Genomic DNA, 11735 nt, shown 5'->3' on the forward strand with positions numbered 1-11735 from the left:
AGAGTCTGGAAGGATGCTTTCAAGCACTGCTGTTTGAAGACAGTGAGTTTTCAGAGGCCTGGTGATGATGCTGAGCAGAGATTAAACATTTTCTGAAATTTGATAGTTTATCTTTCTGTCATCATTGCATTTTTACTCAGTTGTATATAGTATTTGTATTCTATTTTTATCTTATTGTATATTTATTTTATTTTATTCTACTGTATATAGTATTTTATTTTATTCTATTCTGTACAGTTGTGTACTGTATTTATTCTTATTGTATTCTAATTTTTGCCTCATAACTTTTGCACTGTCCACTTCCTGCTGTGACAAAACAAATTTCCCACGTGTGGGACTAATAAAGGTTATCTTATCTTATCTTATCTTGTATTTAAGAAAGCACAGACTTTTTAATGGCGTGTTTGTTTCATTGCTTTGATGTTTCTGGTATTTCAAACTTGGCTGGTTTGATTTTTTTCCCCCCAATTCAAAGACCTACCGCATATTGTATTATTGGAAATGAAAAGGTGCTGTTATTGTGATACCCAGTAAGTATCGTGTGAAGTACACCAAGTGACAGTGGATATCACACTAACTGACCTTTAAGTCTGCATACAGCGTCAGTTGTGAACAAATTTGCAGGGGCTCTTTTTTCCCCTCTGTGATTGCATACCTGCTGTACAGTTCTGGAGCCTTTTTATTACCAAAAACATAATGTATTCCACTCATATTAGGGTGATGATATCTCTGTGAAATCTAAGTATTACAGTTGCCGCAGGCTTGCAAGGTCAGTTTTAGATTTTAAGCCATACAGTGGGACATTCTAGGTAGTGTGATTATTATGTACTTTTATTTAATATTTTTTTTCCACGTGTGACCTATACAGTCTTCTGTTCTGTTCTGTAAGACTTCTATTCTTGGCAACTAAGCAAGTCCACTGCAAGGGGAAAAGGTTTTAAGCATCTTATTGAACTTTGAAAGTAGGACAAAACTTCTCTACATCCTCGTTCACCTCTCCCACTCTGCCCTACCACTCAGACATGCTCTTTAAGAATGTATCCAATTATACCATGAGTACTGGAAAATCACAAAACTAATTTCTAATCTGATATTATCGATTTCCTCTTTCTGTGCGTAGGTGATAAAGGCCATCGAGGACGGTTTCAGGCTGCCAGCTCCAGTTAACTGCCCTCCACATCTCCATCAGCTGATGCTGGACTGTTGGCAGAAGGAGAGGACGGAGAGGCCCAGCTTTAGTCAGATCCACTCGGCCCTCAGCAAGAGCATTCGCTCGCCTGATGGTATCGGTTCCTCCACACTGGCGCGAAGGTACAGTCTCATGACTACATGAGTTGGAGTAGATCCTTGAATGTATAAATTTTTAAAAAAGTTACTTTTACAAAGCCTTAATCGTTATTTCCCCCACTATAGAACCCTGAGTTCATCCATTACACTAGCTGACAGGCCTCTCCCCACCTTCCCATCTTTTAACTCTGTTGGAGAGTGGCTGGATGCAGTAGACATGGGCCGATACAAGGACAACTTCACTGCTGCGGGATACTGCTACTTGGAGTCTGTGGCACGAATGACTGTACAGTGAGTAGTTTTGTACAATTCTGACTGTGTGACCTTTTCATTACATTTTTTTAACAGAAGGGTACCTTAATAAAAGAATAAGAAGCCAATTCATTCCAGTAAAAAACTGCTAATATTCAAGACTTTAAAAGCAACTGAATCAGTGTTTATAAGATATATGTAGGTAAGGAGACATCACCCTGTGTTTGAGCAAATATTTGGCTGTTTATTTACTAGATAACTTACTTATAATAAAACATGTTAACTGTATATAAAAAAATGAGATGTCACAGAAGACACCAACCTTTTTAGCTCCATTTAAATATGTCTAAATATGGCACTTGTTATACCATACATGTTATACCATTCGTGTCAAAAAAATTTGACACGAAGAACACGAGTTTCTTATTTACAGTGTTGAGTATTAACAGTGAAGGAATTTCTAAGAAGCAGCAGACCTTTCCAGTTTTCTAAAAGCCTCAAAGTGTCAAACTGACCCAGTGAACTCTGAGATGAATCTCTTAATCTGAATCTAAAATGACGTCTTTCCCATCTGAGCTCAGGGGTGTGTGTCAGAGAGTTGCGTCAGCCATATCTAAGACAGCTGGGCATCTGTGCTGAATTAATATAAAGACGCAAACGAATACATTTAAGAAACTGGAAGTGGTATTCCCTGAAAACATATGTGTGCAGCCTCATTCTGTTTCATATAAAGATTGCTACAGAAAAATGTTTCTGCAATAACTGGTGTCCTTACTGTTAGGTCAAAGATACAGTAATGGTGTATTTTTTTAGCGTAAAGGATTAGAATTCCACTGCATCATGTTTTTTAACATTTGGGTTTGGCTTGCATTTTAAAGTAAGCTGACTAAAACTGCCTTTTCAGTCTTACATCTTTGTTAAACAAAAATCATAAAAGCGAAACATCGTTAAAAACAATCAATCCACATCTTCTGATCTCTGTAAATCTTGTGTTCACAGAGATGTATTGAGCCTTGGCATCACTTCCCTGGAGCACCAGAAGCTGATACTGGCTGCCATCCAGACTCTGAGAGCCCAGGTCATCCAAATGCACGGGCGTGGTGTGCAGGTCTAAACGGTCAACTCACCTAGTCTCGTGCTGCTGCAGATCCTTACATGTGTGCAGATGGATGATGGGGTGGAGGCGAGGAGAGAGAAAGAGAGAGCTCTTCCATACATAAAGATAGATGAGCTGATCTTTCAGCTAACTGCACTCATCTATTTACTCCTCCTTCCCACACTTCCTCATGCCTTCCTTTATTCCTTCCTTTCTCTTTTCAACAAGTCCCCCTTGAAGACTGCGATCAGTTGTGACATTGTGTTCATGTCATAACCGGGGGGGGGATAGCAGAGGAGTGATGTCATGTGACTTTTTGTGACCTCTATCTGCACTTTGACCTTCAACGCCTGCGTTGGCTCCATCTTACTGGTTCTAGATCAGCGCATAAAGACAAATTAAAAATGTCTCTGTCTGAAGCCGAACTGTGGGAGAGACGCGCACAGCAATTTTGAACTACAGCTCGAAGACACGTGAACATTTGGGGTGAAATATCCCTTTACAACATAAATTCACTAAAACCAAGATATTCTCGATGAAGGGAACTATTTTATTGGCCTTGGGTCAAAACAATGCCTCAGAACTAGCACAGCTGATTTCACATCAACAGGAACTGATTTACTACGAAGATACAGAATCACATCAAGAACGGTCAAAGCTGATCTCATATCAGATGGTAAAGAAATACTCTAAAGAATAAACATGGCTGGAATGTAACTTGCGTTTTCAAAGCAGCAGGTTGGGAAGACCGTGCTATTCAGGTTAGTGAAGCCGGAGGTTGGATGGAGCCGCAAAGTGGCAGAATGAGAGGGGCGAGGATTCATTGTAGTGCTATATACGTTATCTAAAGTTTGCTCATGGCATGAACGGACTTAAGTAAAATATTTGTGTTGATATTATGCTCTTCTTTCAGCAGGGATATCAGCATTCATTTATCCTGTTTGGTACTACTGATGGTGAAACAATCGCTGCAGGATGAAATTGTAAAGCAAAGGGTTGAAAATGTGTTTTTGATTGTTCATGAATTTGTTGTACGTCGCTGTCTGTTTCGCTACTCCTAACTACGTTTGCTTTATTCCCTATATCTTTCTCTTCTTCTCCATGCTTTCTGTGTGCATTTAAAGCTTAAATCGTTCCCTTTAGTTTGCTGGATTTCATCTGGATAACACGATCCTCCTCTCCAAAGGCTCTCACTACAATGTTTATTACTCTGTATAGGACTCGGGCTATCTCTGGAAGGTGGTCTGATTTTAGATATTTATCCATATTTATTTATGTTTACAGACTGCAACACAGACCTCTCCAGAGAGGATGTTGGGATGGTTTATTTAAACTTAAGTATTTAAAAAATAATAATTTGAGCAAAGCAGTTGTCTTGTTTCGTTTTTGTTCCGTTGACTTATTTCGACTGTGAGTTTGTACCTGAACAAATTATTTTGTAAAGAGGAAGTGAGAGGAACACTGGAGGATTTTTACTGTCAGCACACAGTATCTGTGTATTTCTATACGCTGGATTTGCAACAGTTGATTTTAGGTTCATTACCGTTTAGATTTGCTGTATACACATTACAGTGTGTGTGTGTGTGTGTGTGTGTGTGTGTGTGTGTGTGTGTGTGTGTGTTGCAGTACGGATACAGTATTACAGAACATCAATGATATTTTTTTTTCCTTTTGGTTGCTATTGGATTGTCAGGTTTAAATTTATGTTGCTGTTAATATCATGCTCCATCAGACTATATGGTTACACTTTTTCCAGTTAACTCCCAGAATTCCCTGTGTACAGCAATCTGGCTTTTCCATTTGGTTGGGGAAGACATTTATCGGGGCATTACAGATTCACAGTAGAAGGTGCAAAAATTAATTGGAATAAAGTTAAGGATTTCAATTTGGTAAAAATGTCCCTCCTTTTGCTATAAAACACATCACACGTATCCAAAAATACACCTTTAAAACAGACACACGAGACTACAAAACAGCCTGGACCTCTTCACCACGATGAATGAAACCGGAGATGTTTCCCGCCCTGTCCCCCAATATGTTGCTGTGACCATTAAGTATATGTTTAATATTGTATATATGTATTTGAAAATGCTAAATCTATTTTTATAATTTGTTTGAAGAACAATGTGTTGAATATAATATCTGCTCACTGTGTAAGGGTTTTATTTGTTTGACTTTAGGGCAATAGCCAAGAAACTCTGATGTTTGGAATATACAACTGGAAAAAAAAAAGTTTCTTTTGTTTTTGTTAGTTTTTAAATGATTTTTACCCGTTAGGAGAAAATCTGATGGCTGTTGCAATATTGAAATGTGTTATTAAAAAACTTCCAATACGAGCACATTTTTTTCCTCGTTGTCTTCCATGTCAGATGTTGAGGTTTAGATTGGATAGTCTTATCCCGGCTCATTTTATTATGGAGTTTTCTGTAAACACTAGAGACGACTGTGTGGGAAGATCTCAGTAAATCAGCAGTTTCTGGGATATTAAGAGTAGCCCGTCTGGCAACAACAACCGTGCCATGCTCAGAGTCACTTAATTCACCTTTGTACTTCAAACCAAGCATACTGTATACATACATACAGTGCAAACTAACCAGTTTAGACACACTAAACTGCCCAGTATTCTCATGCAACCCTTGATATCAGTTTGTTTCGCAATACAATTCATAAAAATATAACTCAGCAAAACATCATAGATGTGAAATTCTACAGTAAATGAGGGTGTTACATTTAAGATTCAAATTTCCAGTTTATCAAATTTCAATGTTGAGCAACCCTTACCTTTGAAAGTAATCTCTCGCCTTCTCACTCATTTGTTGTTTCAGCACTAGAATTGACACACCACATTATTGCCAAGCTTCAAATAGAGAGACTAGCTATCACTTCTCAAAAAGTAAAGCCGAGTCACTTAAACTGCTTTTAACCTCTCAAAGTTCACAATGCAACAAAAGGAAAATCGAAACCATATTCTCTCAGGTCAAGGCCGCAGCAGTGTCACTGCGTGTGACTACCACCTGCCCTCCAGCAAAGCCCTGGGATTTGTTTCAGTCGGCGTGCAAGAGCCTTCTCTTTCCACAAGATCTGCTATTGACCTATTGAGCAAATGGCACTAGGTTACCAGTTCAATGGCATCCTTTCCCTTCCTTCTCGTCTCAACTGTAACCTTAAGCCTAGCTCGATGCTTAATTATCAATACATGTTTTTGTGTCGTATTTAAGGTCGTGGCCCTTGCTGGGGAATGGAAAATAGACAGTCAAACTTCAAACAAGAAGAAAGAAAAAAACTTTACATGCAGATTGTTTTAATTTAAAAGTCAGTTGTGAAGTGTGTCCACCAGGTGGTGCTGTGTAGCAATGTTTGACCATCTTTAATTTCCTTTACGATACTTTAAGATTGTTTCCATAAATGTTATTTCTCATGTAAGAAAGAATTACTTCAGAATGAAGTAAAAAAAGGCCCTGAAAACACATTTATTTCTTTAACCTTCTCCAACCTTAAGGACAGAGTAAACAAATAAGTACGAGATGTACTTATTTGTTTACTCTTCTCTTATGAGGTTAATACCTCGTATCCACTTACAATAAACTTCAGCTTTTGGTTACATCCTCTAGCTATTTCTATTCCCAATTTTCTCTTGCACTTTCTCAGCATTACCACACCATGTCTGTGAAGTCTCTCTGAGGACTGAGGTTATATTACTTACTGCTTTATCATGTAACACCCACCTTTAGACCAGCACCGAGCGTATGGGAAATAATTGTAAATGCAAATTAACTCTGTGTAGGATTGCTGTAGGCAACTGTGTGGGTGTGCAGGGGGGAGTGTGGTGGAATGTGTTTCAGTGCCTGCATGCAAGGGTCAGCGTGTGCACAATACTGCATGCATGTGCATATTAACTGTGTGCAAATGTGCTGCCAGTGCGTTGAGAGTTCATCGGCATTCATTAGAGAATATGATCTTTTTATTTAGCTCAAAGTTGCAGTACCGATCCATACCTTTTATATTAAAGTCTTATTGGAGCTGAGGATAGGAGTCTGAGATTGAATGAGTTTCATCTCTGAGCCATCGCTGACTGAAGCTTTGTAAACCTCCTACACAACCAAACATCACCTCCTCCGGATGCTGTCTCGCAGACCCGTGCTAAATGGATTTGAACTCCTGCTGCAATAACACGGGATTTGGATAATTCATTATTGGAGGCTTATCATAGCTTGCATTCAAGATGTTTTCCTCATCAAAACTCTTTTATAAGGCTGAAAAACAGAGCATAAGTGGTTGATTTAAAGAAATATTTTTCACATTTATGGACAAAATATGAAAAGAAAAAAACTTTTCAAGTATTGAAAGTTCTTCAAGTTCATAAATTCTAAGCAGACTTCTATATTTGGGCACAATAACAAAATATAGCAGAAGAGATATTTTGCAGGCTCTTATCTACATAATGTAAATTATGAAATCCTAATAGCCTTTGAGAGTTAACTCCTGCCTTCTCTGGGTCACAAGCTATCTTAGCAGCTTTACTCTTGCTAAATGAACCAAATAGCGGGCATAATCATCTGCTATCTTCTTTCTGTCCCCTTGCAATACAATATAATAAATGCTATTACTTTGAGTGTGATGCTTTAGTATGCAAACAACATACCCAACAGTACATCGCTTCGGTGGCAAAGGGGGAGTTGTGTTAGTCTGTGTTTTATCAGGCTTCTCACGGTTTGAGAGTAAATCTTCAATCAGATTTGCCTGTTTATTCACTGTAAATGAGACTGGGACAGGGAGTTGGACAGCAATTCTTCAGAGAGACTGATGAATATCATGTTTCAAAATTCAAAATGCAGATTGCACGATCTGAAAGCCATCACACCGACGCTCAAGTCAAGCATAAAGTTTATTTTGAATAACTTTATAAGTAATAGTGAATTGAAATACAGTTTTTGGTCCTCCTATGGCAGACTTTCTTTTCAAATTAAACTTCAGAAAGAAAAGCTGCATACTACTAGAAGAACTATAGTGCTGAGGAATGGGTACATCATGGTCATTTACCATTTAAAAAAAAAAAAAACATCATCTCAGGGATGACTCAGACACATGGTGCAGAGGCGAATGGATGAAGGGGCACGAAGAGGCCTAAGATGCTGCTGTGCCGATGTCTGCTACCGCAGTCCCTCTGAGGAGAGCTGTGGACGAGAATATGGCTCCTGTGGCGCGAGTATGAGTGTCTTGCAGAGGCTCTGCACCTGCTGTTATGTATACTTGCGTGCAAGCATTACACAGCCAGTGAGCCAAATGCTGTTTTGACAGAGAAATAGCTTATGAGAGTCTTCTGAGGTGGACAAACAGTTGCTGCATCTGCCTCGTGTTAGTGGTGCACAAAACATAATGAGACAGAGGACTGGGCAGAGAGATTGCTCAGCTGCTTCATTGTTCTGAGCCAGGGGAACAAAAATGGCCTTCTAGTTAACCTTCAACCTAGAAAAGTTGTTTGAGGTGTAAAAATGGAGCTTGGTTGTAAAGTGGCTGTGGTCCCACCGTGTCTTCACTAATTACAAGACAAGATAGTGGGGCTGATAACATGCATAACACTGTTTAAGGTAAAGCTAAGAGCAACAGTTTTCAGAGACAGCCTTTTGAAAGACATTTTGACTGTTGGCTCAAACTGTGATGCGCAGCACCATCGATATATCACACTGTGATGCCAAAGACAGGTCTTAGTTGTGTGACTCCTTTCAAAAGGCAGTTAACAAAGGATGCACAAAAACTGAAATCTCTTTAAGCCTTCATGACAAGATAAGACAGCAGTAGCATACAAGGCAATCATAGCTGGAGCTAGCTCTTTTGGTACGAATATTTGGAGGTCGGACAGCACTGGAGACAGATGGCGTGATATGGAGTCTGAGCCTCCCTACATGCACCAGTGCTGAAAATCAATACATTAACTTGGAGCACTTAACAGGCATAAACAGAAGTACTTCCCCTTGGGTACCATTTTTAGGGTAGCCTAACATCTACAGACACTCCCACTGATTCGCGTGCCCTGTCTAGCTGTGATAGCACGAACAGAGCTACCATGGTTTTTCTGTCAGCATATGTAATATGACTGGGAACAACCAGGGCGAGAGAAATCCACTCCTACTTTTGTGTGCTTTGAAAAAGGTTTTATTGGGAGAGAAGCTGTGCCAATCTGAATAAATCCTTGGGTAAGATGTCAACACCACTCTATGTGGTGCCTCTATGAATGGCCAGAGCTCTGTGCAGTCAAGCCACAGCGGGGAAGGGATGTCTGACCTGTGGCTCCTGATCATAAATGTCCCTGGCTAAGGGGCTGTGAGCAGGTGCCGAGTGCTCTGTCAGGACAGAAGTGTCTCTAAAATCTGCCAACTACTTAGTGATGGCCAAATGACTACAACATTGACAGAAAGAGCTGATCCAGCAGGGCTCACAGATGCAATGGGAACAGTGAAAGCAGCAAACAAGGGGCTCTCGATCGCTCATTATCAGACTTCAATGCTCCTAACTGGAAACAGAGCTAAGCCACTGGAATCTTGCCCATTGTCTTCTGGGATGTAGGGAACCCAAAAGTTAAAGTGGTCCAGCTCTGCTTGAAATATGGGACTACATAAGTTCAGCTGGCCTTCCCCATTATTTGGGACACCGTGACAGCTCATCAGCACATCTCCACTTAAGCGAGAGACGACAGAAGTACCAAGCCAGACCTGCTAGCTGGGGTCAATGTATGATCGGAGGGATACAGTCAGTGTGGCAGCAAGGCACAGATGGACACCGCTAGACATTTTTATGTTATTCATATCACTTGTGGACTGCTTGACTGCAGATACAAAAAACATGGTAGAGCACTAAAGCCACATGATTGCTATATACTGCATATGCAGACTTGAAGGGGCTCTGTAGGGAGAGCAAAGAAGATCTTCAGAAGTCCACATGCATGAGGTGAAAAACAACATCCACAGTTCTTAGCATAACCAATAACAACAACAATTAGTTGCAAAAATGAGTTGCAGTTGTATTTTTGGGTTTAATACTACTGGTTAAACATGCAATTTAAAGACATATTCAATTATGAGGAAATTATTCACACATCGGTGAAAAAAAAAGGATTCAGGTCAATCTCTCAGTACTATGGAGGTTATTCCCAGCCAGTCTTTTGCCAGTACGACAAACCTTTTAGTAAAAAAAAATGACTTTTGCAACTGAAAATCAAAGAACAAAAACTCATTTAACAAAAAAGAAAAAAAAAAGAGTCCAGAAATGTAAGAGGAGGAAATGCCAGAGAAATAGCAAAGGAAGCAAAAGGATTCAAAGAGGCACATGGGAAAGCAGACAACACCTCTGTAAAGACATTAGTGATTCCCAGCTGCGTGTTGAGAGCCCTCTCCCCTTCTTGTCCTCCCTCTATCCCTCACTCTCACCGCTCCGTGTGAAGATTAAAGCAAGCGGCATAAAGGGGAGAGCAGTCCACCTCTAAGCTAGTGTGAAGGGGAAACTTCCCCCAGCACAAAAGTTCTGCTCTCCGCTCTTTGCTGAAGCGTGCCGCAGCTCAAATCGGCTTTGAGAAATTAATCCCTGCATTATGGAGGGAGTAAAGTAAACAAATGGAGGACAGAGCAGGGACCTGCGAGTGTGTGAGACGGGGGGAAAAGGAGAGAAGCTGTGAGGCGATGTAAAAGCTTGCGTTTCTCCAGAGAAAATGAGATGTGAAGGCTGTGTGCGCTTGTACATGTGTGAATGTGAGTACAGTGAGAAGGAAGAGGGAGCTCAAGAGGTGACGGGTGGGTGAATGAGAGAAATGAAGCAGCAAAAGCTTGTCCGGTCCTGAGGGACACTCCTGAGAGAAGAGCATCACAGCCTCTTTGCTGCATGATCTTAAACCCCTCACTCCGTCTCTCATATGTCCAGCTTATTACTGCCTTTGTCTTTCCTAGCTACATTCATCCACTTTGCCCCTGTGGCAGAGTCATTGTCTGCAAATCCTCCTCCTGCTGCCTTCTCTGCTCCCCCTCTCCTTTTCCCACCGTATCTCTCCACCGAGAGGTACTTAGATAAGGCCCAGGGTTCAGTCTGACGAAATCAGAACTTCCCACTGAGCCGAGATTAAACTCTGAGTGACCGAACAGACAACTTCGCTCACTCTCTGTGGTTAGCTGCCGGAGAGCTTCCATCTCTCTTTATGACAGTTTAAACACCCATATGTCTCACTACCCGCCGAGACTCGCATAAGTGCACTTTCAGTCAGTCTGCAGTTCTCTGTTGCCACTCACTGTCTCCGTCTATCATCGCTCTCCATCTCTCAACTTTTGTGCAAATACTTTAAAGGCTTCCACACATTTCTAGCACCTCCCTCTCCCCTTACAAGTTCATTACCATTTGTCCTCATGCTTGTGTATTGGTTTGTTTGTTTTTTTACTGTGTTTAGAGATCCATCATGCCCGTCTTTATTCACCAGCAATTTGATCCAATCTCCAGCCAGAGTAATCAGCATAAAAATAAATAAATAAATAAGTGATTTAGTGGATTTCATCTTGCTAGTTGTTTTTTCAATTTTTAATTCTACAAATCCTATCAAAAAAGCGGCTTAATGCACTGATACCCGACTAGCCTTTGACCAAGAGGCGTTAGAAGGGGTTGAAGTGAGCTTTTGCAGTCCCATACTGCTACTTGGTGGTAGATGAAAGAACTACACCATAAAGTAATAACTACTGAAAAGTGACAAAAAGCAACCCTTTAGATCAGGGGTGACTGAGAACAAAAGATGTGGGGCTTTTTAATTGTATTTTCTCAAGTTTTACAGCTTTTCCTACTGATGAAGACATTCCCACAGCTGTTCATATGCCACAGTGACACTTTTGCTATGATTTTGGTAACAGTACTTCTGTTGTTTTGGTAAAAAAAAAAAAAATTCCAATAATTGTAAAACATTATTTTTACACTATTGCACTTTTATTATAAAGTTATAGACTTTTGAGCTGCTCTTTCATTATGACTTACATGTCATTTCTCATTAGGTCTATTGTAGAAGACAATAAGATTTGACAGACACCATGGATTATAATGCAGTAAAGGTTTTATTGAAAATGCTTCCATCCAA

The 11735-nt window shown here is 40.2% G+C and overlaps 1 protein-coding gene across 2 annotated transcripts in view; it reads left to right on the forward strand.

Annotated features, from left to right (window-relative positions):
* The window catches only part of epha10 (EPH receptor A10), a 182203-nt gene extending 179550 nt beyond the window's left edge, over nucleotides 1-2653 (forward strand). For both annotated transcript variants that reach the window (XM_085346411.1, XM_085346410.1), the window contains exons 16-18: nucleotides 1121-1311; nucleotides 1414-1578; nucleotides 2539-2653. In XM_085346411.1, the coding sequence (XP_085202537.1) occupies nucleotides 1121-1311; nucleotides 1414-1578; nucleotides 2539-2653 (471 nt within the window). The remainder of the gene's footprint in view (nucleotides 1-1120; nucleotides 1312-1413; nucleotides 1579-2538) is intronic.
* The last annotated feature ends 9082 nt before the right edge of the window (nucleotides 2654-11735 follow it).

This window comes from Diplotaxodon limnothrissa, linkage group LG22, assembly GCF_057381915.1.
Source record: "Diplotaxodon limnothrissa isolate DT_005_m linkage group LG22, D_limnothrissa_male_GT1.1, whole genome shotgun sequence".
Taxonomy (NCBI): domain Eukaryota; kingdom Metazoa; phylum Chordata; class Actinopteri; order Cichliformes; family Cichlidae; genus Diplotaxodon; species Diplotaxodon limnothrissa.